Genomic DNA, 21,299 nt, shown 5'->3' with positions numbered 1-21,299 from the left:
CCTAGGAACCAAGCCTGATCTCTCTATTCAAGGCACACATACATCATGCAACTTTTGTTTTGCCAAAAGATGATCTTCTGGGCTCTGATACTGAAAAAATTTTGGACTGGGAGTTTATCAGTAGGTTTTTCTACTTCTTTTATAGTCCTGCCCTCAGTTCACACAGCATATCAAGCACTTCCATGACACTAATCCTGGAATTCACAGAACATTTATGAAAAGATTCTAGTTTAGGAACTATTTTCTTTTGAGTGGGCCAAAATATTTTAGGCCTGGTTTTTTGTTTGTTTTTGTTTTTTTTTTTCCTATCAGTGAAATACTTCTGATTTAGAAGTTAAGTAATGCCATATCAAAGCTACAGACTGGCTGCCTAAATGCATTTCTTTCACACATTAAAAAAAAAAAAAAAGAGAGAGCACAATCCTCTCTATATACAGATGACAAATAATCCCTTGGCATCTCCTGACAAATATATTTAAAGAAAGCCTAAATCTGTCTGTGCTAAACTTGGCCTGATGCCACCAGTTCACCACTGTTGGCATATATAGTTCACATGATGCAATCACAAGACTTCAGAAAGTTTCCAGTACTTTAGCTTATGGTTTTCTCATGTTAACATATACCTTTCCATCCTTTTTCAATTTAGCAGCAACAGAACTGGGAGACAGGATGGCAAATGAAATTTTGCACGTGTCAAAGGTTTTCTTAGTGCTCATTAGCAGCATTCTATTTAAATTACAGGCTGGTAACTTACCTAGAATGAAATATGCTGGGATTTAGAGCTTAAGGTTAGAGCAACTAATCTCAATTGTACTATTATCTCTTGTTAGACAACTGAAGCAAAGGAAGCACTTGAAAAAAAATAAAGGAGAAAAAGACAAGTGTTTTACCTCTCTTAATACTGTGCTTTTATAACCTCGATAAAGTCCTTGAATACCCTGTAAAGAAACAAAAGAAAGCATCATCCAGGGGGAATGAGTTTGTCAAAGACCACAATTTATTGGTGATTACAAGGCAAGCATTACAGCCCTAAAGTGTCACATCTCAGCTTCAAATTGACTGTATTGATTACAACACTGTATACTGTATTCCATTATTTACAGTGCCAGAGGGTTTCATTTTCACCTCCTTAGCCTTGATTCAGAGCCTTTATCAAGACAAATGTTTTATGTTTTTAACCAGCTGAAAATACTCAAAACAATTAAAACTTATTTTATAAGTGTATATAAAATTATGTTGTTTATTATTATAGGGCACTTAATTCAAGTGTTTGGCAAGGCTTATGGTTCTCTGGCCAGCTATATGAATAGGAAAAAACATACGGTTTTGACAGAATCAGCTTTCAAAGCAGAATCAAGTCACAGAAAGAAGTTCTAGTGACCCTCTTGTGCAAGGTTATCATAATAGCTTCCATTTGAAAGCAAATAAAAATCAAGTGGATCACTTAAAGGTCATATTTATGTCTTCCTTTCCCTGGGTTTTACACTCAGAAAATGTGTTACAATATTTTTCCCCACACTGTTTTTAGGAGCCACTTTCTCTTATGGAACACAGCTTGAAAATCCCCCGTTGTGAAACTCTGCTAAAACAGACGTGAACAGGTTTTCACAGGAGGAAACAGCATAACTCCTGAAAGGAAGACAAAGGCCCTTATTTTTCAAAAGTAACCACTACTGGATGAGCAGTCATTTCCAGAGCTCCTCCTGGCTCCTCCAGAGCCTCTCTGAAATGGTGCCTTTGGGACATCCCCTCCAAAGCCAGCTTCAAAAACTGGGAACCATTCAGCAAACTACACACAGAGACTCGATGTCCTGCTGCCCCAGAAAAGGACTGCTTGCATAAATACAAACGGAGCTTTGGAATCTCGAAGCTAAATCTCTTTTGTTTTTTTTTTCCCCCTCATCTTTAAATGTAGGTATCCCATATAAAAAGAGGAGAAAAAAAAGAGTTGCTTGGAGCATGCATGTAAGTGCATGCCCCAGGGGGAGGTGGGGTTTGGTTTCCTCAATCATAACATGCCAATCACTTTTAAGAACAGAAGAATAGATGGAAGAGTGCTGGGAAAGCACAGAACTGGAACAAAGTCGTGGGAATGCTTCTGGACGTGTACGGCACTGAGTGGGAAGGATGAGAATTTTTAGAAATTTTGCTCTGAACTCACCTCCTGGTACAAGGTGTGGGAGAGAATCCGGAGAGTGCTCGAGGAAGGAGAAACCTGGGCCCTTTGCTTGACCACCTCGGATGGAACCCGAATGAGACAGGCAACCTGCAAAAGAACCAGAGCCTCAGGCAGCAATTGCTGGCTTACTCTTCACAGAGCAAACACTTCTTCCAGGAACACCTGACAAATGAGGAGATCAGGTTTGTCATTATAGGACTTAAAAGCTGCTCATGAGCAGCTTATGTATTTGTTCGGAGTGCCATGTACTTTCTGTTCACAAAATTAAACTAACAGGAGCATGGAAGCACCCTTAGAATTTTTAACTTCGAAAACAGAAGTAGATTTGAGTGGAGAAAATCACAGGTAACACCAAAATTTCAACCCATCCTGTCTTTTGGCAGTCACAGGAATTTTTTTCCCCCCACTTCTACAGATTTAAAGTGGAGACTCAGGACTGTAAGACCAACAAACTTCTTTCTTTGGTAATTCCTTTGTGCCCTCTAGTGACCAATAGCAAGAGCCATTCTGGTCAGCTTTAGACACAACATATTCCAAGGTTTACCTCAAAATATACACCACACTTCATTCAAGGTAAAGCACTGGACTGATCCTTTCCTGCAGAATGAATTTACCAGACTCTGCAGGAGTAATAATGTAATAATGTAATAATGTGGCTGCTGCCACAAAGCTCCAGCTCTGCTGAAAAAGCCAGGCTTGGATTTTAAATATTCACTGGCCACTTTGGCTTCAGGTAGGGCTTGAAGCTTGTGTGCACATCATTTCATCGAAAGAGGAGCCTGAACTGTGGGATTATAAACCTCTCCTCTCTCTAAAAAATGCCTATTCATCAGCACTTAAAATTTTAAGCAGAGTTTGTCATCAATTGGCTCCAGGGATACTTTAAGCAGTGATGGGACTGGTGGCAAAACACTGCAGATCCCACGGGTCTTTGCCAGATTTTTAGCCTGCCTTGAGACCCTTGTGTGCTGGGCTCAGGAACACACTGTAGCTCTTGGATGTAAAGGTGATCACAGAATACTTCAAGTGCAGAGCAGCCTAGGTGAAAGCTGCCCATCTGAAGGGGCAAACCAAGCAGCTAACTGGGAAATCCATGTGTGCCAACTAAAGTACAGGAATTCAATGGAGATTGCACAGACACAGCAACTTGAGTGGTCATCTGTGGGTAACACAGTACAAGATTTAAGTTTCATTTTCGCAAAGACACCAAGAAAAAAAATCTGTTATCTTGTTACATTCCTACAAGTTTACCGGACAACAATATCCAAAAGTCATTACAAACAGATCTAACTCCATGTGCTCTTCAATTCTCAGGGTCAAAAATAACAGGTGACCCCAATCTGTCAAGAAAATAAGAACTGTCAAGTTTTTTTGATAGTTCAGCATAAATATTTATAGAACTTCATGCTTCATAACACTCCATGTCCTTATATTAGCTTTTTATTCCTTAAAAATATGGAGACAGGAGGAAAGATTTTAAAAGGCTGGGATGAAAACAATCTAGTCAATCAAGACCAGACAAAGAGCACTGCATGGCTTCCTGACATCTGGGGTGCTGCAGTTTTGGCAGGAGAAGGGTGGCTACAAAGTAATGTCTCCATTTCCCCCGGACTACTTGGGGTGCATTTCATTTCAAATTAACTTTGATGTTTCTTCCATTTGAATTTGCGCTTACAAGGGAGTCTGCGGCTGCACAAGAACAAAAACAATGATTACATTGTGCTGTTCTGAAAGGAAATAAAGGCTCGTGTCACCCGGGCAGGGCTGTCAGATTGGCTCCATAGGGCACTTCTGGTATTCAAAAAGCCACGAGTTGCAGCTGCCAACATCAGACCGCACGGTGACATTTTCGCTACGCACCTGAACTTACAACGTGTTACCTTGTTTGTTCCTACCCATGCACCTTCCCATCAACCCCAGCAGCCTTTTGAAGTGGAGAAACAGGTCTCTAAAGGGAAGTATGCAAGATTAAGTTCACACGTATCTTATTAAAAAAGTAACAGCCTGGACGGGCGGGTGCAGAAAAAAATCTCAGCTCCGTTATGCGCTGATCCCAATCACTGCAGCGCCGTCCAGGTAAGCCTGCCAAAGGTAAAAGGACACAATGCACGTCTCCAGGCTTTGCTTCCTTGGACAAGGATGTTCAGGCAGCACCAGTATCATAACACTGCACCAAGAAAGTGCACACTTCAGTTTTCAGACGTGAAAGCTGGAAGCAAAGGGCACAGGAAAGGTGAAAGGTGCAGGAGTGCAGCTGTCCCATGGTACCTGCCCACATTCACACTTTTATCTGCATCCACCACGGGATTAACAGCCATGGAACGTGGGCAATAACGTGGCCTCACACAGGGGGCCATTCAGCTCCCTAATCACCAAGGTCCCAGGAAAAACCTGCTTTTTAATCTCGTGGCTGTTCACACAGATGCAGCCTGTTGCTCGACACAGAAGAGCACAATACAGCCCGCCAAGCTCAGGCCATTCCTGGAGCATCCTACTGGATTTGGGGATGACCTTGGGACAAATTAGCTCTGTGCTGATCATCTGCAGAGCCAGCCATGGAGAAGGTCCAGCAGTGGGCCCTCAGCCACCCCAGCTGACATTAGGCCATCAGACAACAGCATCCCATTGATGGGGCCCACCCTCATTTTCCCAAGCAAGCTCTGGAGCCAGGGGCTATTCCCATCTTTTGATGGGAGCAAAAAGACAGAGTCAGGATCCTGGGAAAGTTCAGGTGCTGCCATGTAAGCTCCCTCCTTATTTACCAGGTCAGGTAACACAATGCCAATGCACAAGGATACATACCATAAGGGGCAAGAAGACAATAATACTGAAACAAAAGGCTCCAGAATTTTCAAATTTAAGCTATAGGAAAACCTGATTTTACAGCTACAAGCAAAGCTATTAAGAGTTCACAGAGCAGGTATGCAGAAATGACAATATTAGCACCTATAGCCTTCCCAGCTTTATAATGCTATGACCACTTCTGAGCAAGAGGGTACTGAATTTCAAAATCCTCAAATTGCATGTCTCAAATCATTACTGGTTCAAAGGCGACTCCAGTATTTAGACAAAAACCAACATACATTTTTAATTTACTGATTTGCATTAGCTGGTCAGGACCAAAAGCTAAAGCCAGGTCTATTTCATTAACATTTATCTATGTATTGCTAAGACAGTGTACGTTCTAATTAAATTAAGGTAATTTCTTTCCTCTGTCAGTCGAAGGAAAAGCGTTCTAACTTTTGGGTTCTCCTCGCACGAACCAACGCTGCCATCTCCTGGTCGGATTTATGTTGGAACCAGACTGTCCTGGCTCTTGCGAAGAGTGACCAGCGCAAATAAAGTCTCAAAAGTGCCATGAAACTTTATACAGGCACCCATTTAAACAGTTTGTTTCGGAATAAACGTGGCTGCAGCAAACAGAAAACAAGATCTGCTGTAAATAGCACCAGGAACCTGCCCAAAGCCTTTTCTATGGGCTCGCCTAAGTTTACTGGAAACACTTGATCTTCAAACTGTAACTTCTGCATAGGGGCCAATCCCATCTAAAGCTGGAGCAGCTGTTCAGAATCAGGCAGATTCACCTAATTCAGCACAATGGTACCCAGCACTTTTCTTTATAGAATAACATGAGATACATAATAAAAAAGGACAAAGGGAGCACAGTCCTGCTTACACAGAGGCTCAGTGCAAACAGAGACAACGCCAACATCTTTAGAAAAGAACACGACAACTCCTGGTTTCAATGCTATATTATGATCCAAATATTAACATATCTTATTTGGATTAACAGCCTTTTCCTTCCACCCCTTGTGCTCCAGGCAAAGCATTTTCTCCCTGGCTGGATTTGTAGGGTTTGGTAGAGAATCAAAGATAACATTTATGTCTGTTTTTAGGCACCTACCCTTGAGTTTGAGCACTAACCCTTGTGAACTGTGCATGAGATGTATCCAGGAGCATTTTGAAGAGGACAGACCAGGTGTCATAATTGCTATCAAGGGCTTAGGCTGGGCACTTAAGCTGGGCTGGTGCACAGGTTTCCTCAGAACCAGGGACACAGCTGGTACAACACTTCCAGCTTTGTAGCTCTAAGGAGAGCAGCTTGAAAAATGATTTACCTCCTCCTGCAGCACCCTGCACAGCTGATGATCTGACTCACAGGCTCCTAAAAGCTCCCACAGCCACAGGGGCTGAGCACTTGTTATCTTTAATAAGAGACAGATATTACCCCTGCTGTAAGACAGCCTGCTGAAGTAAGAGCCCTATTTTCTGGCACCTGATAAGCTCCTGGCTAATAAGCTGAACTATTCTCTGCACTAACCTGGATTTAGGTAAGCATCAAGACCAAATATTTTTCCACTTATTAATTAGCCAGCCATTCTGCTCCATGGCAGGAGAAAGGCAGTCTGAGGGCAAAGGACTGTTATGGCATTTGTCAGTGGCTGGTGATTTGGGAACTTGCACTCAGTGACTCTGAGCAAATCTCTGGCTTGCATAGCTCAGCCTACTTGAAAATTTAGTTACAGAAACATGGAGTAAGATCCAGAAACCTTTCCTTCTGTTGCAGCTTTAAATCCTTTACAACCCTTTCTATAGGATTTTAATATTTCAATTTCTCAAGCAGGAAGTTAGTTTTAGGGACTTTATCTGTCTGAGTAGGCTGGGAAGCTATTTATATGGTGAACAGCTTTAATTGCTGTTCACCATATAAATATAATTCAATACTTCACACAAAACTAAAGGAACATGCCTGGGGACAGTTTCTCTTAAATGTCATTTGCATGGGTTTATTCTTAATCAAATAAGAATATAATTTATGACACTATAAAACTTTGCATCCAGAGAGCAGATACTTTAGGCTAAACCTCACAATACCTGTGCAAGATAATCACTAACCAATTAGGGAGGAAAAGCTGCTGCACAAAAATGACAACAACAAAGATGCTATGATTTATCAAAGGACATATGCTTCGGCTGCAATCTGCCAACAAAATCCTAATCTCTCACCCCATTTTTGAAGGTCAGAAGGATTGCCTGCTGAACAGAATGTAAAATAAGCAAGAAAAATAGAACAACTCTAAAACCCCGTTCAAAGAGACGCAGCAGTAATTTGGGTGTTTGGGGTTTTTAACTGTAACCTGCATTAGCCCTGACCATACTGCTGCAGATAAAAGCTACCTTGGAGTTCAAGTTTGCTTTGTTGCTGGTTTTCTGTGTCCTGTTCCTGGGGTGTTTTTAATATTAAAAAAATGCTGCTTCCCAAAATAGGTTAATACGTCATAATCTGAAAGTCTCAGTTTCTATGTCAGATACTCCCTTCTAAGTAGGAAGTTACTATTTTTAATCTGAAATATGAAAAATGTGCTTTTCCCTTTCTCAGATAACTGAATCATTAAAGTAATAGGCAAGTTTTAAATTGAAAGATCTTAAATTGCACTGATTTCCTTTGGATCTGGAGAATAAAGGGGAAATATTCCTCTTGGTTCACGTCAAAGGCTCTCAACAGAACTTGAATTTAGCACTGAAGCTTTCCATGCCTATCCAAACCCTGTAAATTTATGCTTGGTTCTTCAGATCTCCCTGGGATGCCCCTCTCCAACAGAAGGGAAAAATGAACGCAATATTAGCAAAGCATTTCATCCTCCAAATAACTGCTTCTAACTGTGGTCACAGCTCTTGAGTTGGAAATATTAGCTAGCAGGGAACATGAGCTGTGAGCTGCAGGTGGAAGATGAACTGCCTCACCCTCCCCACCACCAGGAAAATGAGCAGGAGGTACATGAAATATCCTCATATTCATATATATGATTTCATATATTCCTTTGGACAGAGCACCTGAACTGCTGCAATCACAGACCCAAAACATTTCAAACACAAACAAACCTTCATCTAAATAACTGCTGCCCTTTTGACCAAGACAGAACAAAAATACAAGTTTCTCTGGTCAGTAATTCACTGTGGGTCACAACTGCAGTTGTGAACAAGTCCTTCCACAGGTGCTTGTCAGCTGGCTGTGCTACCTGCTGGGGCACAGAGAATACAGAATAGAAGTGTTAACTCCTATTTTAATTAGGGAATCTCTAATCTCTCTAGGGATGACAGAAACTGCCCTGTGCATATACTGTCCACTGTCTACAAATGGCAGCCCCAGTGAAATTGTTCATCTCCAGCACAAAGCTTCAGGAAATGCTAAATTTTCCCCCACACACTCTCAGGCACAGCACAGAAGTGCCCTTCCAGCACAGTGAAATTCAGTCCTCTGTAAAGCTGCTGGGGTCATGAACAGGTGACTCCACTCCTAATTTAAACCCCACGGAGAGAACAAGTTTTGACTAATGGGCTCTGGATGGGAAAGTTTAGACAATGCCAAGCTCTATGTCCCATCTTTTCCTCTGACTGACACAACAAGGCCTTCATTAATTTAACTGCAGTTCCCCTCTATGCTGGTAGGAAACATTTCTTCAAAGAACAATCTCACCCAGCAAGATCCCTCAGATCTCAGCACCTCCCAGAACTTAAAAACATATTATTTCAGAGATGAGACCATTCACAGGGACCAAATGTCACAAGCACTTGGAAAACTGGAGTTTCTGCACAAACATTTTCAACTTCCTCCACATTCCCACCTTAGATGACTTTACCTGAAATCTGCAGAGCTGTTTTGCAGATTTATTTCATCCTGTCATTTTCAAATCTATGACAGCTCTGTTTTATTACTTTTCAGAGCATCATCTGCGCCATCACACACTTGTTCCTTCACAATGGCCATCTTGGCTGAGCCTTTTCACCCCAGCTGCCTGAAGACCCCAGGTGGCTCCTCATCCATCATTTCAGGAGCCCTCTCAGGGCTACTGGGCTTCTGCCCCTCTCAGATTTCCCTCCCCACACATGGCTCTGCAATTGCCCAGATACATTCCCAGCAGATCCTGCTGTGGGTTCCCTGCCTACCTTTCCTTTAGCCACGTCAGATACACCTCAGAAAACTTCTGTCCTCCAGCAGCGGGAATTTGTGCCAAGCTCTGTTCACAGCAAGGAGAAACTCTTTAACAGGCAGAGAACAGGCAAAGTTTGTGAAGCTGACAAGGCTGACACTAAACAATTCTTTGCAGAAGTACTTCTCACTGCACATGTTTAGAAAGTTTGTGTACTTTGCATAAATCAATTGATCTTTTAATGTTTAAGCAATGTAGAGTTTTGTTTCCTTTTTAAAACTAGACTTAAAACTTATCAAAGGTAGCCTGATGTTACACACCACTTGTACTCCAGCACAAACTGTGTCTCAGAGATTCTGAAGTTCCTCAGTACAATCACAAGCAGTTGGTTTAAACTCAAGCAGCAAAATCAGGCAGATGAGTAACATGAAAAAAAATGTTCCTTAACCTGGTTGATGCTTGAATGATAAATTATTACCACTTTTAAAGACAGAAACCCTTAAAACCTAAGAAAAGTAGACCCTTAATTCAATGCACAGAGTCATCTGCATGATCCAATCTATTCCAGCAACACTTTTCACCATGAAAGTCTGTTAAACTGATTTTAAAGGGCTTAAGAAACTCATTAAATCCACCAGCCAAGCCCTTCTTTCAGCAAAAGTAGCATGGTGCATCCCATCCAGCATAAAACTGTTTCCAAGGAGCCAAGTGGGGTCAGGCTGTGTTACAGGAGGACAGGCGGGAATGAGATTCCAGGCAAGAGAATACAGGCAGCATTTTCTGAAAACACATTAAGTCTCCTGTTGAAAGAAGACTAGTATTTTGCAATTTGCTCACTCTCTTGGGGTTACATTGGCCCAGAAGATGGAAATTTCAACTACATTGTATTTTATTAAGTATTTTCCTTTAATCGATCCCTTACTCTTTCCTTCAGCCTTTTCACTTAAAGAATTATGGGCTTGTCCACATATGGAGCTGTTCATAGTTATTCCTGACAAATCCTGCACAGAACATTAATTTAAGGTAAGTGTATTCCAAAGTGAGTCAAACAGTTCCAAAGCTGACTGGTACAGAAAGTCAGGAAATCTATCAGGAAGTACTTTAAAATTATTTCTTTTTCGCTTACAACTTTTTAATCTAAATTTGCTTTCCTCTGTAGACACTCTGAGCTACAAATACTTCTAAATCAACTGAGTATCAGCCCTGTGATCAGAAGACATGACAACCATCAAGCTTTACTGCAAAGCAGCATGTTCTTTAAGCCCTGGAATGAGCAGGTTACACAAAGCAGTGGGGGGGAGAGCAGCTGATGAAGAAGATGCACTATGTGCAGTTAGCACAAAGCACACAAGAGAAGATCAGCATGGGTGGCTGGCTAGGTATTTGACAGTTCTTAATTTGCTGTTTCAGCCTCTAATTGTATGATGAATTTGTTGGCAGAATTTGTGGATTCATGCCCCCATTCATCTTTATTTACGACCAGTTCTCAGCTGCTGCTCTCAGTTTTCCAGCCGCTCTCTGTTCTTTCTCCACTACCTCTCAAAGGCAGCAGTCTCACCTTCCCAACCATCTCCTAACCACTGCTTCTGCATAAGGATTTGGCAAAAATCCTACAGCATCTGTATTGCAGACCTGACCTCACATAGATTAATTTATGAATATTTCAAACCCCACCACAATTAAATCAAAAGACCACCTACGTTGTTGCACTCCCCACCACTGCTTGTCTTGCCAGGGTCAGAGTATTCCCTTTCTCAAAGCCTGTGTGCAGCCAGATTTGCACAGCAAAAAAAGGCAGAGTCACAGCTAAAATGATCCATGAAAAGAGAAAAGAAAAGTTTCAGTGTTGTGGAAAAGGTCCCATCACACTTTGGCTGCTGTCATTTGCACACTACTTTGAATACTATGATCTGCCAGCACATACTACACTGGTTTTAGAGGAGATAGAATGCAAACAGTTTTGTCTATTTATCAGTTCAGCTTTTAGAAAAGGGGTAGCTAAAATATTCAAAGCCATTAGCCCAAAGTCTAGACACAAGTAGATTATCACTCCCTTGCTGAACTAAAATCAGCTCTCCCTAGAGTGTCCAACTTTCCTCTTGGACTGAAAAGTCACACCTTCCAACACTGCAAGTTTTAGAGTTTGAAATACCGAAAATCTTAACTTCATGTCTGATGTGAGTTGCTGTCTTGTCTCTGTTAGATTGGGCTCCTGCAAGCTGATCTTCCAGAGCTTACCATGCTGCAAAGCCCTGGCCAACTATCCTGCTGGAGATTTTCATTCCATTATTCTGTGGATTTGTCTGACTCATGCCTCTGCCTTTTCCTCAGAACAGGCATTAGTAACAACTTTCTTCTCTGACAAAGCCAGTTACTCTCATGGAATCCACACCAATACACTTTTGGAGATTCCTGCTCTTCTATTAGATTGAAACTAGTTAACTGTTTCAAACAATGCTGCCAGGGCAGAGGGAAGAAGTGGCTGATTCAGGGACAGAGACAGACAACAGCGTTGTCCATCACATCTGGAATGTCTCTTTTTATGCAGAAAAAAAACAAACCCACAAGCATAAAGTAAAACATACACTTTCCTCTTTTATTTGAATTAAAAGCACACTTAAAATGTCATTCTACAGAATCACGATTTGTAAAACTGTAAACTTGCTCACATTTGAGCTTGCTTCTTCTAAGAAACAAGTTCACACTAGTGGAGAAAGGTAAATGAATTCCCCAGAAAGATAATTCCTGCATTAAGAAGTTTTCCTATTTGACACATCCCAACAGCAGATAAAAAAATTCCGAAGTTATTAATATGAAGGGTCAGATGCTAATCATAGATGAACCACACACTTTGCTCTTATCACAGAAGTACCTCAAGTGGTAATGCACTGGAATTCCAAGTGAGCTTGGAATTTCACCTTGAAGTACCTGTCCTCACCTTCCCCTGTGGAGTCCCATGATCCCCTCTCCCCACTGAAGTGACAAATTTTTGAACTTTTCAAATCTCTGGACCTCCAATCCTAAAGTAGTCTAGAAACTTGCACAAAGACAAAAGCAGCTCAATGACTTCAGCTGGTGAAGATCCAGAGTCATTGGTCATTACCAGCAGCTGCCAAAAGAACAGGACATCTCCCTCCCATGCTGGTCCTCAGTCCTCCCCCACACTTCCTCTCTGAAAGTCAAGGTAGTTTGCTGTCTTGCAAAGCAGGGGAAAAAAAGACAATGTCATCAAAAATAGCCAGTCAAGAACAAAAGGTCAGAAAGGTAAGAGTGAACCCACAATTTACAGGCAACAACCCAAAGCTTCACTAATATCTTGCAAAGCTCAGATGGTAACCATAACAATATCTAAATATTAGATGGGAAAGGGCAGTTGTCAGCTCCCTTCCCTGGAATGTGAGCCAAACGACTTTATTCTCACCTCCGTGGAAAAGCCAGTGGGATGTAAAATTATCTGAATCCAAATTAGCTGCGCTGAATCCAAGCACTTCAGCACTCCTGAGGGAAACCTCATTGGTCAAACTGGGACAATCTTCAATTCATTCCATAAAACCACATTTGCAGGAGCTCGGTGGGAGAGGCTCAGAGCGGGACTTCTATTTAGCAAAGTTTCTCGTAATTAATACACACTCATATTAAACTGTCATCAAAAAATCTGCACAAACCAATCTTGAGCTGTACAGTTAACTCTGGGCCTGCAAAACACACTTGGTTACCACTGAAAATGGGCACCAGGAGCTTAAAAATGCTGCTCCTCCTCGGAGTTACTTACACCGCCTTAGAATATTAAAAGTAAAATTTCAGAACATCTGGTTTTCCTTTCCACTCCCTATGATATCATGTTTTCCAAGCACATTTGGCAGCTCACTGTAAAGATACAGGCAGACTAAACATACAGGGCAAAGCAGAGTCAAGATGAAAAATTCCAAAGTCCTGGATGCAGTAAATGTGTTTTCTATCCCCAGATTTCAGTTACACAAGTGGTATAATAAGGGCTTTTCCCCCACTGGCAACTCATGTATTCTTCACCCTCCTCCTTCCTTGATGAGATGATACACCATGTATCTGCCCTCCAGAGTTTTGGATGTGCCTTTGTAAAAAGTTTTTCACATATTATGGGATATTCAGAGTCCTTATACAGCCAGATTCAGTTGTAGGAAAAAATAATTACGCTTAACAGGGTCAGATTTTGTATGTACTTTTCTTTATCTCACTCTGGGAGATGAGATTAGTTTTCTATATTCCTCCTGACGAAAAGGGAAAAAAAAAAAAAACCCAACAAAAAAACCCCACTGCTACACTCCCTGCCATTTTATTACTTGGCTTTGTCTCTCCCAGCCTGGAACTGGAAAAATGGATGAGACCAGTTCCAGGGGACTGTTTCTCCCGTGAATTTCCACAGACAGTCAACAATACAATAAAAACTGAAAGTTCCCATTTGACTGATTTCTCACATATATTTTATCATATCTTGAAGCAACCTTTTTATCTTTTCCTCTTTACCTATTTTATTGTTTTTAGCAGGTCACATTTAAAACACAGATTAGTCAGCACAAACACACGTTTAAATTTTGCACATACCCACATTTTATTGATGCACAAGAAGGAATCTGACTCATTTATACTCACCAGTGAAGGAACAGCAAACCTAGAAATCCATCAACACTTTCTTGCTCTAAATCCTGATTTCTCTGTTTTGTAAAAAACCAGTGTGGAAATGCAAAGACATGCCTTAAGAATCCTAACATGACAGTCTTTGGCTTAATGCTTCACATTTAAAAACAATTTAAATCATGAAGTCTAAAATGGAAGAAAAGTACATATTATCAAAAAAACTACTGACAAAATAATAGTCCCCAGTGGTTATGCCCTGATTAAAACTTAATGACTAATCAATAAAACTGTAATTGTGACTTTCACCCCAATGCAATTTAGACTAGTTTATCTATTTCTATTGATCAACTAAGACTTTATAGAAAACATACATGAGAAGGTGTTGCTTTGTGCTATTACAGATTCGTTGTATCAAATCTCTAAATATCTCAGTTATTTTAGAGCTTAGTTCTCGCCTCACACCCATCACTCCAAGAACAGAAGAAAAGTTAGCCAAAACAGGAAAATGAGGTGGGAAATGGGTGTTACATCACAGTTCCCACACCATAAAGCCACTCTGCCATTTCAGCGCCTACCATTATACATTTCTCTGGCCTTAGAGTAGCCAGAGCCCAGCACGGTGAGACAGACCTGAGCAACTCATTTAACTGTGCTGCACCATCTCTGCCAGCCCCAACATGAAAACAGCAAGTGCCCGAGTTGTAAAGGTCACAGACCAGCACAGGGAGCAAATGGCAACAGGTTCTCTTGAAAGGAATCCATCTGAGCTTTGGCTACTGCTGATTCAATTACTGGATTGTAATTTTCTCACAGGATCCTCACCGACACAGGGAGTGTACCATAAATAACCTATTCCAGAAGAAGAGACTTTCTTCTGGTGGATCTTATTGCAAAGCGCTAGCAACTCTTCACAAGCCCCGTTGTCATTTTGCTTGACTCTGCAATAGCACTTGGGAAGCTCAAAAACACCTCCTGGATCTGCTGCTCCATGACACGTCAGGCAAAAAAGGAGTTTTAGGACTGTGCACTGGGGGTAAATAACATCATGCTGATTTCTAACAGAGATTCTTTGGAGAATCTTCACGGAAGTAAGTTCTGTGCAATGCCTTAAGTTAGAAGTTACAGCCTGATGGCACAGGCTCTAACCAAGCTCATTAGGAATCCACCTGAGGCGGCAACACAAACAAATCCCACCCAGCCCTGCATCTATCACCTTCCATCTACCCCACCAGAGTGGTTATAGGTGTTGCACTCCTCTATCTTCATGTACTTGGTATGTTAAATTAAGTTTCCTGGCTAAATCTCATTCAATCTAATCAGTAACATTTTTAATGGAAGAATCAAAATTACTTGGGTGTCAAAGTTGATCCCACAGAGAGCAGGGAGAGCTGAGCTGCTTCCCATGGGAATTAGCCAGGCTGTGCTGCTGTAGTAGTGAGCACACTACTGGTGTAAAGCTGAAATAAATGGCATACAGTAGATGAACTGCCTTCTTACCACTTCCCCAAGGGAGGCGGCCACCATGTGTGTTGCAGGGGACAAGTAAGATGAAGATCCGTGGGGCAACAGGGATTTCACGTTCTCGTAGGTGATAAAAAAAGCAGCAGCTGAAATTCAAGAATACATGCAATCATTGCACTGCTCCTCCATCACAGGGCTGTAGTATAAAAACAGGATACTTTTACACCAAAACAGTACAACAGTATCAACAGAATCTGTGAGATAATTCCTTCAGAAGTTTTCACTTCTGGCTACCCCTGGCCAAACCTCCCCTTAATATCAAAGGTGTCAGGACTCCAGGCCACATTTAGCAGTGAGCTACAGAAAGGTGTGTTAATTAGCCATCAATGTCCAGCGCATTTTGAAAAAATGATATCTTCCATATCCATAGTTTGAGTAGAGGAATCATCTATTGGTTGAATTGAACTGATGGTTCATTTTGTGAGGGGGAAGGAAGGGAAAAACAAGCAAATCGGTTGATTAATTGAAAAGAAAAACAGTCCCCAAAAAGCATAAATTGATACAATTCTGCTATCCTGCAACGTGCAAAACTGTTTCAGTAGCAGTTTATTAATAACTTCTCCCTAGCTATGGTCAGTTAAATATTTTGAATTCAGCTCCATGAATTTTCTCCAAGTTTCTGAAGGATTTGTAAAAGTTCTGTGCAGCGAACAAGAAACGCACAAAACTAAACTGAGCACAGCAACGTGAGCCGTGTTTATTCACTGCAACAGTCAACTACAAAGGCACTTACACCTTAAGGGTTATTCCTTTTCCTAAAGATAATTTCAGCTCTCAGTCATACGTTGGAAAGATAAAACTACAGTGCAGATTTTGGAGATGTAAATACTGAAAAAGATGACATGTCTTGCGGGGGAAGAGATTTTAATTGTAAAGAAGGGCCGTGTGAATTGCCTTCTACTAATCAAAAGATGCTTATCACCTCAAAAGGAGATAACAGGGCAGCCAAGATAAAGAACTGAATTTTTTTATATCACCTTATGAAGGACATCAAACATCTGAAGGTGTCAGTGGATTTGTCAGCAAAGTTCTCCTAACATTTACATCCGACAGCACAGATTGCTGTTTTTCCATCCCTCCCTACAAAGACAAAATGGACAAAGGCATCATCAGGAATTTCAGATGCCTTCTCTCTGCAGGGACTAGAAGTATCTACTTTTTCAAAGCCTTAGTTTCAAAAGTATTCCTGATGTCTTTACAATTCAAGCCTTGTTGTTTCTGGGAGATGGGCAGAGCATCCCCAGGGCAATTAACTCAAACACCTTCGGTGCTCAAGCACGTTGAAATTCCATTCATTTCCAGCGCCAAAAAAGAGTGGGTCATGATGAAAGTGTCCAGGACAAGCAAGACTCAAGCCCTCTTCAGCACCCAGAAATGCTTTAGTGTGCTCCTGTAAGAACAGGAGTATATCCAGGCATGCTTCCAAGGAATTAAGAGTTGCTTTTCAGAGCAAGCATGCAGCAGCCTTCACTTCAGTCTTATTCAAGTTTGCTCAATGCTGGAATTCTAGAAACTGCTCTTCACAGCTGGACATGGATTCACAGAGTCCAGGCACCAATAGGAGAGGAAGCCACAGACATGAATGTCCCATGTGACATAAATTACTATGTAAAGAAGACAAAGCACAATCCAAAGAAGATTTACCATTTGGAAAGGATCCTATTGCAGTGGAAGGAACACCAGCATAGATGCCACGAAAGCCACCAGCTTTCCTAAATCCTTGAGGGCTCTGAAGTCTTGTTTTTACGGTATCCAGGGGGAAAAGGATCAAGTCAACACACACACCAGCAACTCCACCAGCCTTGAAGACAAAACCATGGAGAAAAATGCATTAATATTCTCAGGGGTGAAGCTGCAGTGCTTCTGTGAGTAACTGAAGCATGTGTAACTAAAGCACTGCTGAGGTCAGGTTAGAAACTGATAGTCTCACACACAACTCAATAGCCTTCACAGCTTTAACAAGGAGGGTTCAACAAAAGAAAGTAACAGATATTGCAACTTTTAAACCATTTTTTAATGTATTTTCAAAACAATCTTGGTGTTTTGAATACTGCAAGCAAAGCAATGCAACATTTCCCCATTCCACAGAAAAGCCAGACAGTGGATGTCACTTATCAAGAGACAGCACAAAATGACCAACACCTCCAGCAGTTGTGTGATAAAATCAGGGAAAGACTGAAGCAAATCTGCTCCCCCTCCTCTTAGGCAACTCTGGAAAGCACACTCACATTTTTTCCAGCAAATGGAAACACTTCATTTAAAGTGTTCACACTCCCTCACTGCCTTTGTCCAACAAAGCCTAAAGGAAGGTTTTTTGGGGGTTGTTTTGGTTTTTTTAAAAAAAAGCTTATAAAAAAAAAAAAGGTCAAATCACTGAAAAGTTTAGATTGGAAGGGACCTTAAAGATCTCATTCCAGCCCCTTGCCATGGGCAGGGACACCTTCCACTATCCCAGGTTGTCCCAAGCCCCATCCAACCTGGCCTGGAACACTTCCAGAGATGGGGCAGCCACAGCTTCCCTGGGCAACCTGTGCCAGAGCCTCACCACCCTCACAGTAAATAATTTTTCTCTAATATCTAATCTAAACCTACTCTCTGTCAGTTTGAAGTCTTTCCCCCTTGCCCTGCCACCACATGCTCTCTCCACCTTTCTTGTAGACTCCTTTAAGGTACTGGAAATCATGTTAAATAAATGTGTTTTAGAAGTAATAAAGAAAAGAGGAATGTTTTCATCCAAAAAATTCATAAAACAAAAGCCTGAAAAACTGATTCAACTAGGGCTCAATCTTGTTCCATTGTCTGTTTTTCTAGATGACTGGGTTTTGGGTATTTTTTTTTTAATTACCCCATGACATGGCTGATTGTAGAAAATAATTGTTTCACAAAAACATAAGGGAAAGGCTGAAATAAACAGAAAAACCGATTTAAAATAAAACACCATCAGTAGTTAACATTAATCCATTATCAGACATTGTTTAGACGCAGAGCTATTCAGAAAACACAGTTTGAAGGCTACCTCATATAAATCAGCACACAAGAAACAGCTGCAGAGATTTTTAATTCTGCCTGAAAACAAATCACATGTGTGTTACTCTGATAATTTTTTTTCAGGGTAACAGAGGATTCAGAGAGGTGTTCACTATCTACCACTAAAGGTTTAATCAATAAGTTAATTACTCTTTTAATCTAGTTGGCTATTTTGAATGCATTGATTCTTCTGCACTCTTTTTTCATCAAAATCCTTATCTGCTCAAAATAGCATTGATCAGATTTAATCAGATTTAATCTAGCCATCTGCTAAAACATGAATCAAAAGTTACTAATTGCTTCTTTAAGTTCTCAAAGTTCTATACCTTAAATGTCATTTAAATTCATGAGGCAGCTAACAGAGCACCTGCCAGGGGGTGACAGACAATAGCTGTGTGTTTGCCACAGCTGCAGAAAAATGACTTTTGGCTCATAAGGCACCTAGAACACAACTTCTCCCCCAGCTGTCAGGAACAGCAGTGTTATCAAAAGAACCTACACCAGGAGTTGGGGAGGATCAGATCTTACAGCAGCTTCCTCACAAGGGAAGTGGAGGGGCAGCTCCAATCTCTGCTCTCTGTGATCAGTGACAGGACCCAGGGAATGGCTGGAGCTGTGCCAGGGCAGGTTTGGGTTGGATATCAGGGAAAGGTTCTTCCCCCAGAGGGTACTGAGCACTGCCCAGGCTCCCAGGGAATGGGAACAGCCCCAAGGCTGCCAGAGCTCCAGGAGAGTTTGGACAACACTCTCAGGCACAGGGTGGGGTTGTTGGGGTGTCCTGGGCAGGGCCAGGAGCTGGAATGAATGATCCTTGTGGTTCCCTTCCAGCTCAGGATATTCAATGACCCCATAAACTCCATCACGACCTCACTGCTGACATCCATCTGCCTCAGAGCATTGGGGGCAGGCAGCTGAACTCTCCTCTCCTGCAGCTTTCCCCACATCAGACCAAGTCACCACATCCCTGATTTTCCACACAGAACAGACAGCCAGCACTGACTGTTTCCAAAGGAGTTCCCAGCTATGGTGACCGGGGCTTCACCCCTTTGCTGAGACCACACATGGAAAAGCAGCTTTTAGGGTGGGAAATGCTCCACAGACAATGTCAGGGGCTCCCTGTGGCTCTGCAGTGGCTGCTGAAGCCACAAACTGTGGGCACCCATCAGCTCAGCTCATCACCTTGGCAGTGGTCAGGCAGGCCATCTGCAAAATGTGGAATATGGAAAATTTTTCCTAAGAAAGGAAGTTCTTTGATGGTAGAGCTTTGTAACTTTCAAGCCTAATCAACAAGAAAGGAAATTTAATTGTTGAAAGAGAGAGTTACCAACAGGCTCTACGTGATGTCCATGTGTTAGAAAGCCAAAAATACTTGTAAGTAGAGTTGCTGAAGTTTAGGGCTGTGTATGTTTCAATAATGACAGACCTGGAAGGAAGTTAACAAATCCTGGGAAGAAGGATGTACCACTGATAATGGACACGAAGGATGCAGAATTTATGGGCCACAAGGACGTTTGGCAGAACCCCCCAAAAAAGGAAGAAACTACTGAAAACAGCTCATCAACTGAAGTGAATCAGCTCTGATTGGGTAAAAGCTCATTTAGCAGGGGCACATCACAGCCCCCAACCAAGGAAACCCACCGACCCAAAAAGAAAGACTGAGTGCGTGCATTGATTACCATGGGAAGCCAGAGAATCATTAACCAATAGAAGATACAATACTAATTAATGAGAGAACCTATGCAACATGCAGCCAGGGCATATTAATGCTTTTAGTCGGTAAAGAGCAGAAAGTTTTGGTGGCCGCATTGCTGACTTTGTGGACGTACAAAATCCACATTTTCACTGCTTTCTGCACAGAGAAAGTATAGACACGGATAGATATTTAAAAAACAACGTATATGAAAAAAATATATTATATGTATACAATAAATATATAATACATATATTAAATATATAACCATATATATAATACATATTATATATATTGTATGCGTATATACATACGTATTTGTGTAATTTATATTCTGTAAATATACCACTACTCTGCTTATGGCCCGGGCTCTTGCCCACCGGGTAAAACAACACATTGAGGCCCCGCTCACTCACCGCCAAGGCGGCCCAGGACTCCCGCGGCTCCATGCAGGGCTGGCGGCCCGGGCCGGGATCAGCGGGGCCGGGCCCGGCGCTCCGGGCACGCCCGGTGTGCGCACGTGGGCGCAGCCATATTGCCGGCCCCGGCCCGCGGTCACGTGGGCGCGGCTCTCACTGCGCCTGCGCGTGTTCGCGGCGTATGCGCGCTGCGGGTGGCTCCCGGCAATTAGCGCCGGGCGTTAATTAGCTCCCGGCATTAATTAACTCCCAGCATTAATTAGCGCGTGCTTAACGGCGGTTTGCTGTGCAGTACCGGCACACCCGCTTTCGACTCTGCCTGGCGCCCCGGAGGTGCTGGTGCGTGCGCCAGAGGTGCCTGGGATCTGTTTGGAAAGCCGATAGTTTTTTATGTGCCCTGGAAATAAAAATAAAAAATAAATGACATCTTGAGGGAAAAAGAGTCCTGAAATCCCGAAATTGAGTTTTTCCTCGATTGGTGTCGATGTCTTCAGGCTGAATTTTCTGTCTCCCGAGATGAATTTTCTCACCTTTTGCGAACATAACTGATGACATCAGATAACTTCTACAATAAAACTTTGTGTTTGCAGTATTGCGTAAGGTCATCTTACCCAAATAAATACACATTAGACAGGTGGAGAATGTGTATTTATTAGATAGGCGGGTTCGTGCAAATTTCCCTGTGTAATAGCTGTAACATTTTACCCCTTGGGGTGCTGGATGGGATGTTCCCCCAGGGATGTTCCAACTAGGAGCGTTCCCCCGAGCCAGGGCAGTTCGCAGCAAAAGGAATAAACCTTCACAGCAAAAGGAATAAACTTTCACAGCAAAAGGAATAAACCCTCCCGGCCAGGGTCATCGCTCCTGCCTCTTCCCAGGAGCTCTGCTGGCTCTCCTGGAATGGCAAATGCCATTTT

General features: G+C 42.1%; 1 protein-coding gene and 1 long non-coding RNA gene across 3 annotated transcripts in view; one reads left to right on the top strand and one right to left on the bottom strand.

The window, feature by feature from the left end:
• The window catches only part of SLC25A26 (solute carrier family 25 member 26), an 82,716-nt gene extending 62,216 nt beyond the window's left edge, over positions 1 to 20,500 (bottom strand). Inside the window, exons 1-5 of one of the 2 annotated variants that reach the window (XM_066195633.1) lie at positions 20,380 to 20,500; positions 16,891 to 17,047; positions 15,223 to 15,332; positions 2,162 to 2,266; positions 891 to 938 (exon numbers count right to left, since the gene is read on the bottom strand). In XM_066195633.1, coding sequence (XP_066051730.1) covers positions 891 to 938; positions 2,162 to 2,266; positions 15,223 to 15,332; positions 16,891 to 17,047; positions 20,380 to 20,412 — 453 coding nt within the window. In that variant the 5' untranslated portion in view covers positions 20,413 to 20,500. Of the gene's footprint in view, positions 1 to 890; positions 939 to 2,161; positions 2,267 to 15,222; positions 15,333 to 16,223; positions 16,505 to 16,890; positions 17,048 to 20,379 lie in introns of those variants that run through there. The other variant, XM_066195634.1, reaches the window with a different exon arrangement.
• On the top strand, positions 6,432 to 11,137 carry LOC136296588 (uncharacterized). The gene is made up of 3 exons (XR_010722966.1): positions 6,432 to 6,510; positions 10,046 to 10,134; positions 10,271 to 11,137. It is a non-coding gene; the product is annotated as an uncharacterized lncRNA (long non-coding RNA).
• Positions 20,501 to 21,299: the final 799 nt, after the last annotated feature.

Source organism: Chamaea fasciata, unplaced genomic scaffold (assembly GCF_029207755.1).
Source record: "Chamaea fasciata isolate MVZ Bird 193981 ecotype frontalis unplaced genomic scaffold, bChaFas1.0.hap1 SCAF_13, whole genome shotgun sequence".
Classification (NCBI taxonomy): domain Eukaryota; kingdom Metazoa; phylum Chordata; class Aves; order Passeriformes; family Sylviidae; genus Chamaea; species Chamaea fasciata.
Note: the sequence above shows the minus strand (reverse complement) of the source record. Positions and strands in the feature narration are given on the sequence as shown.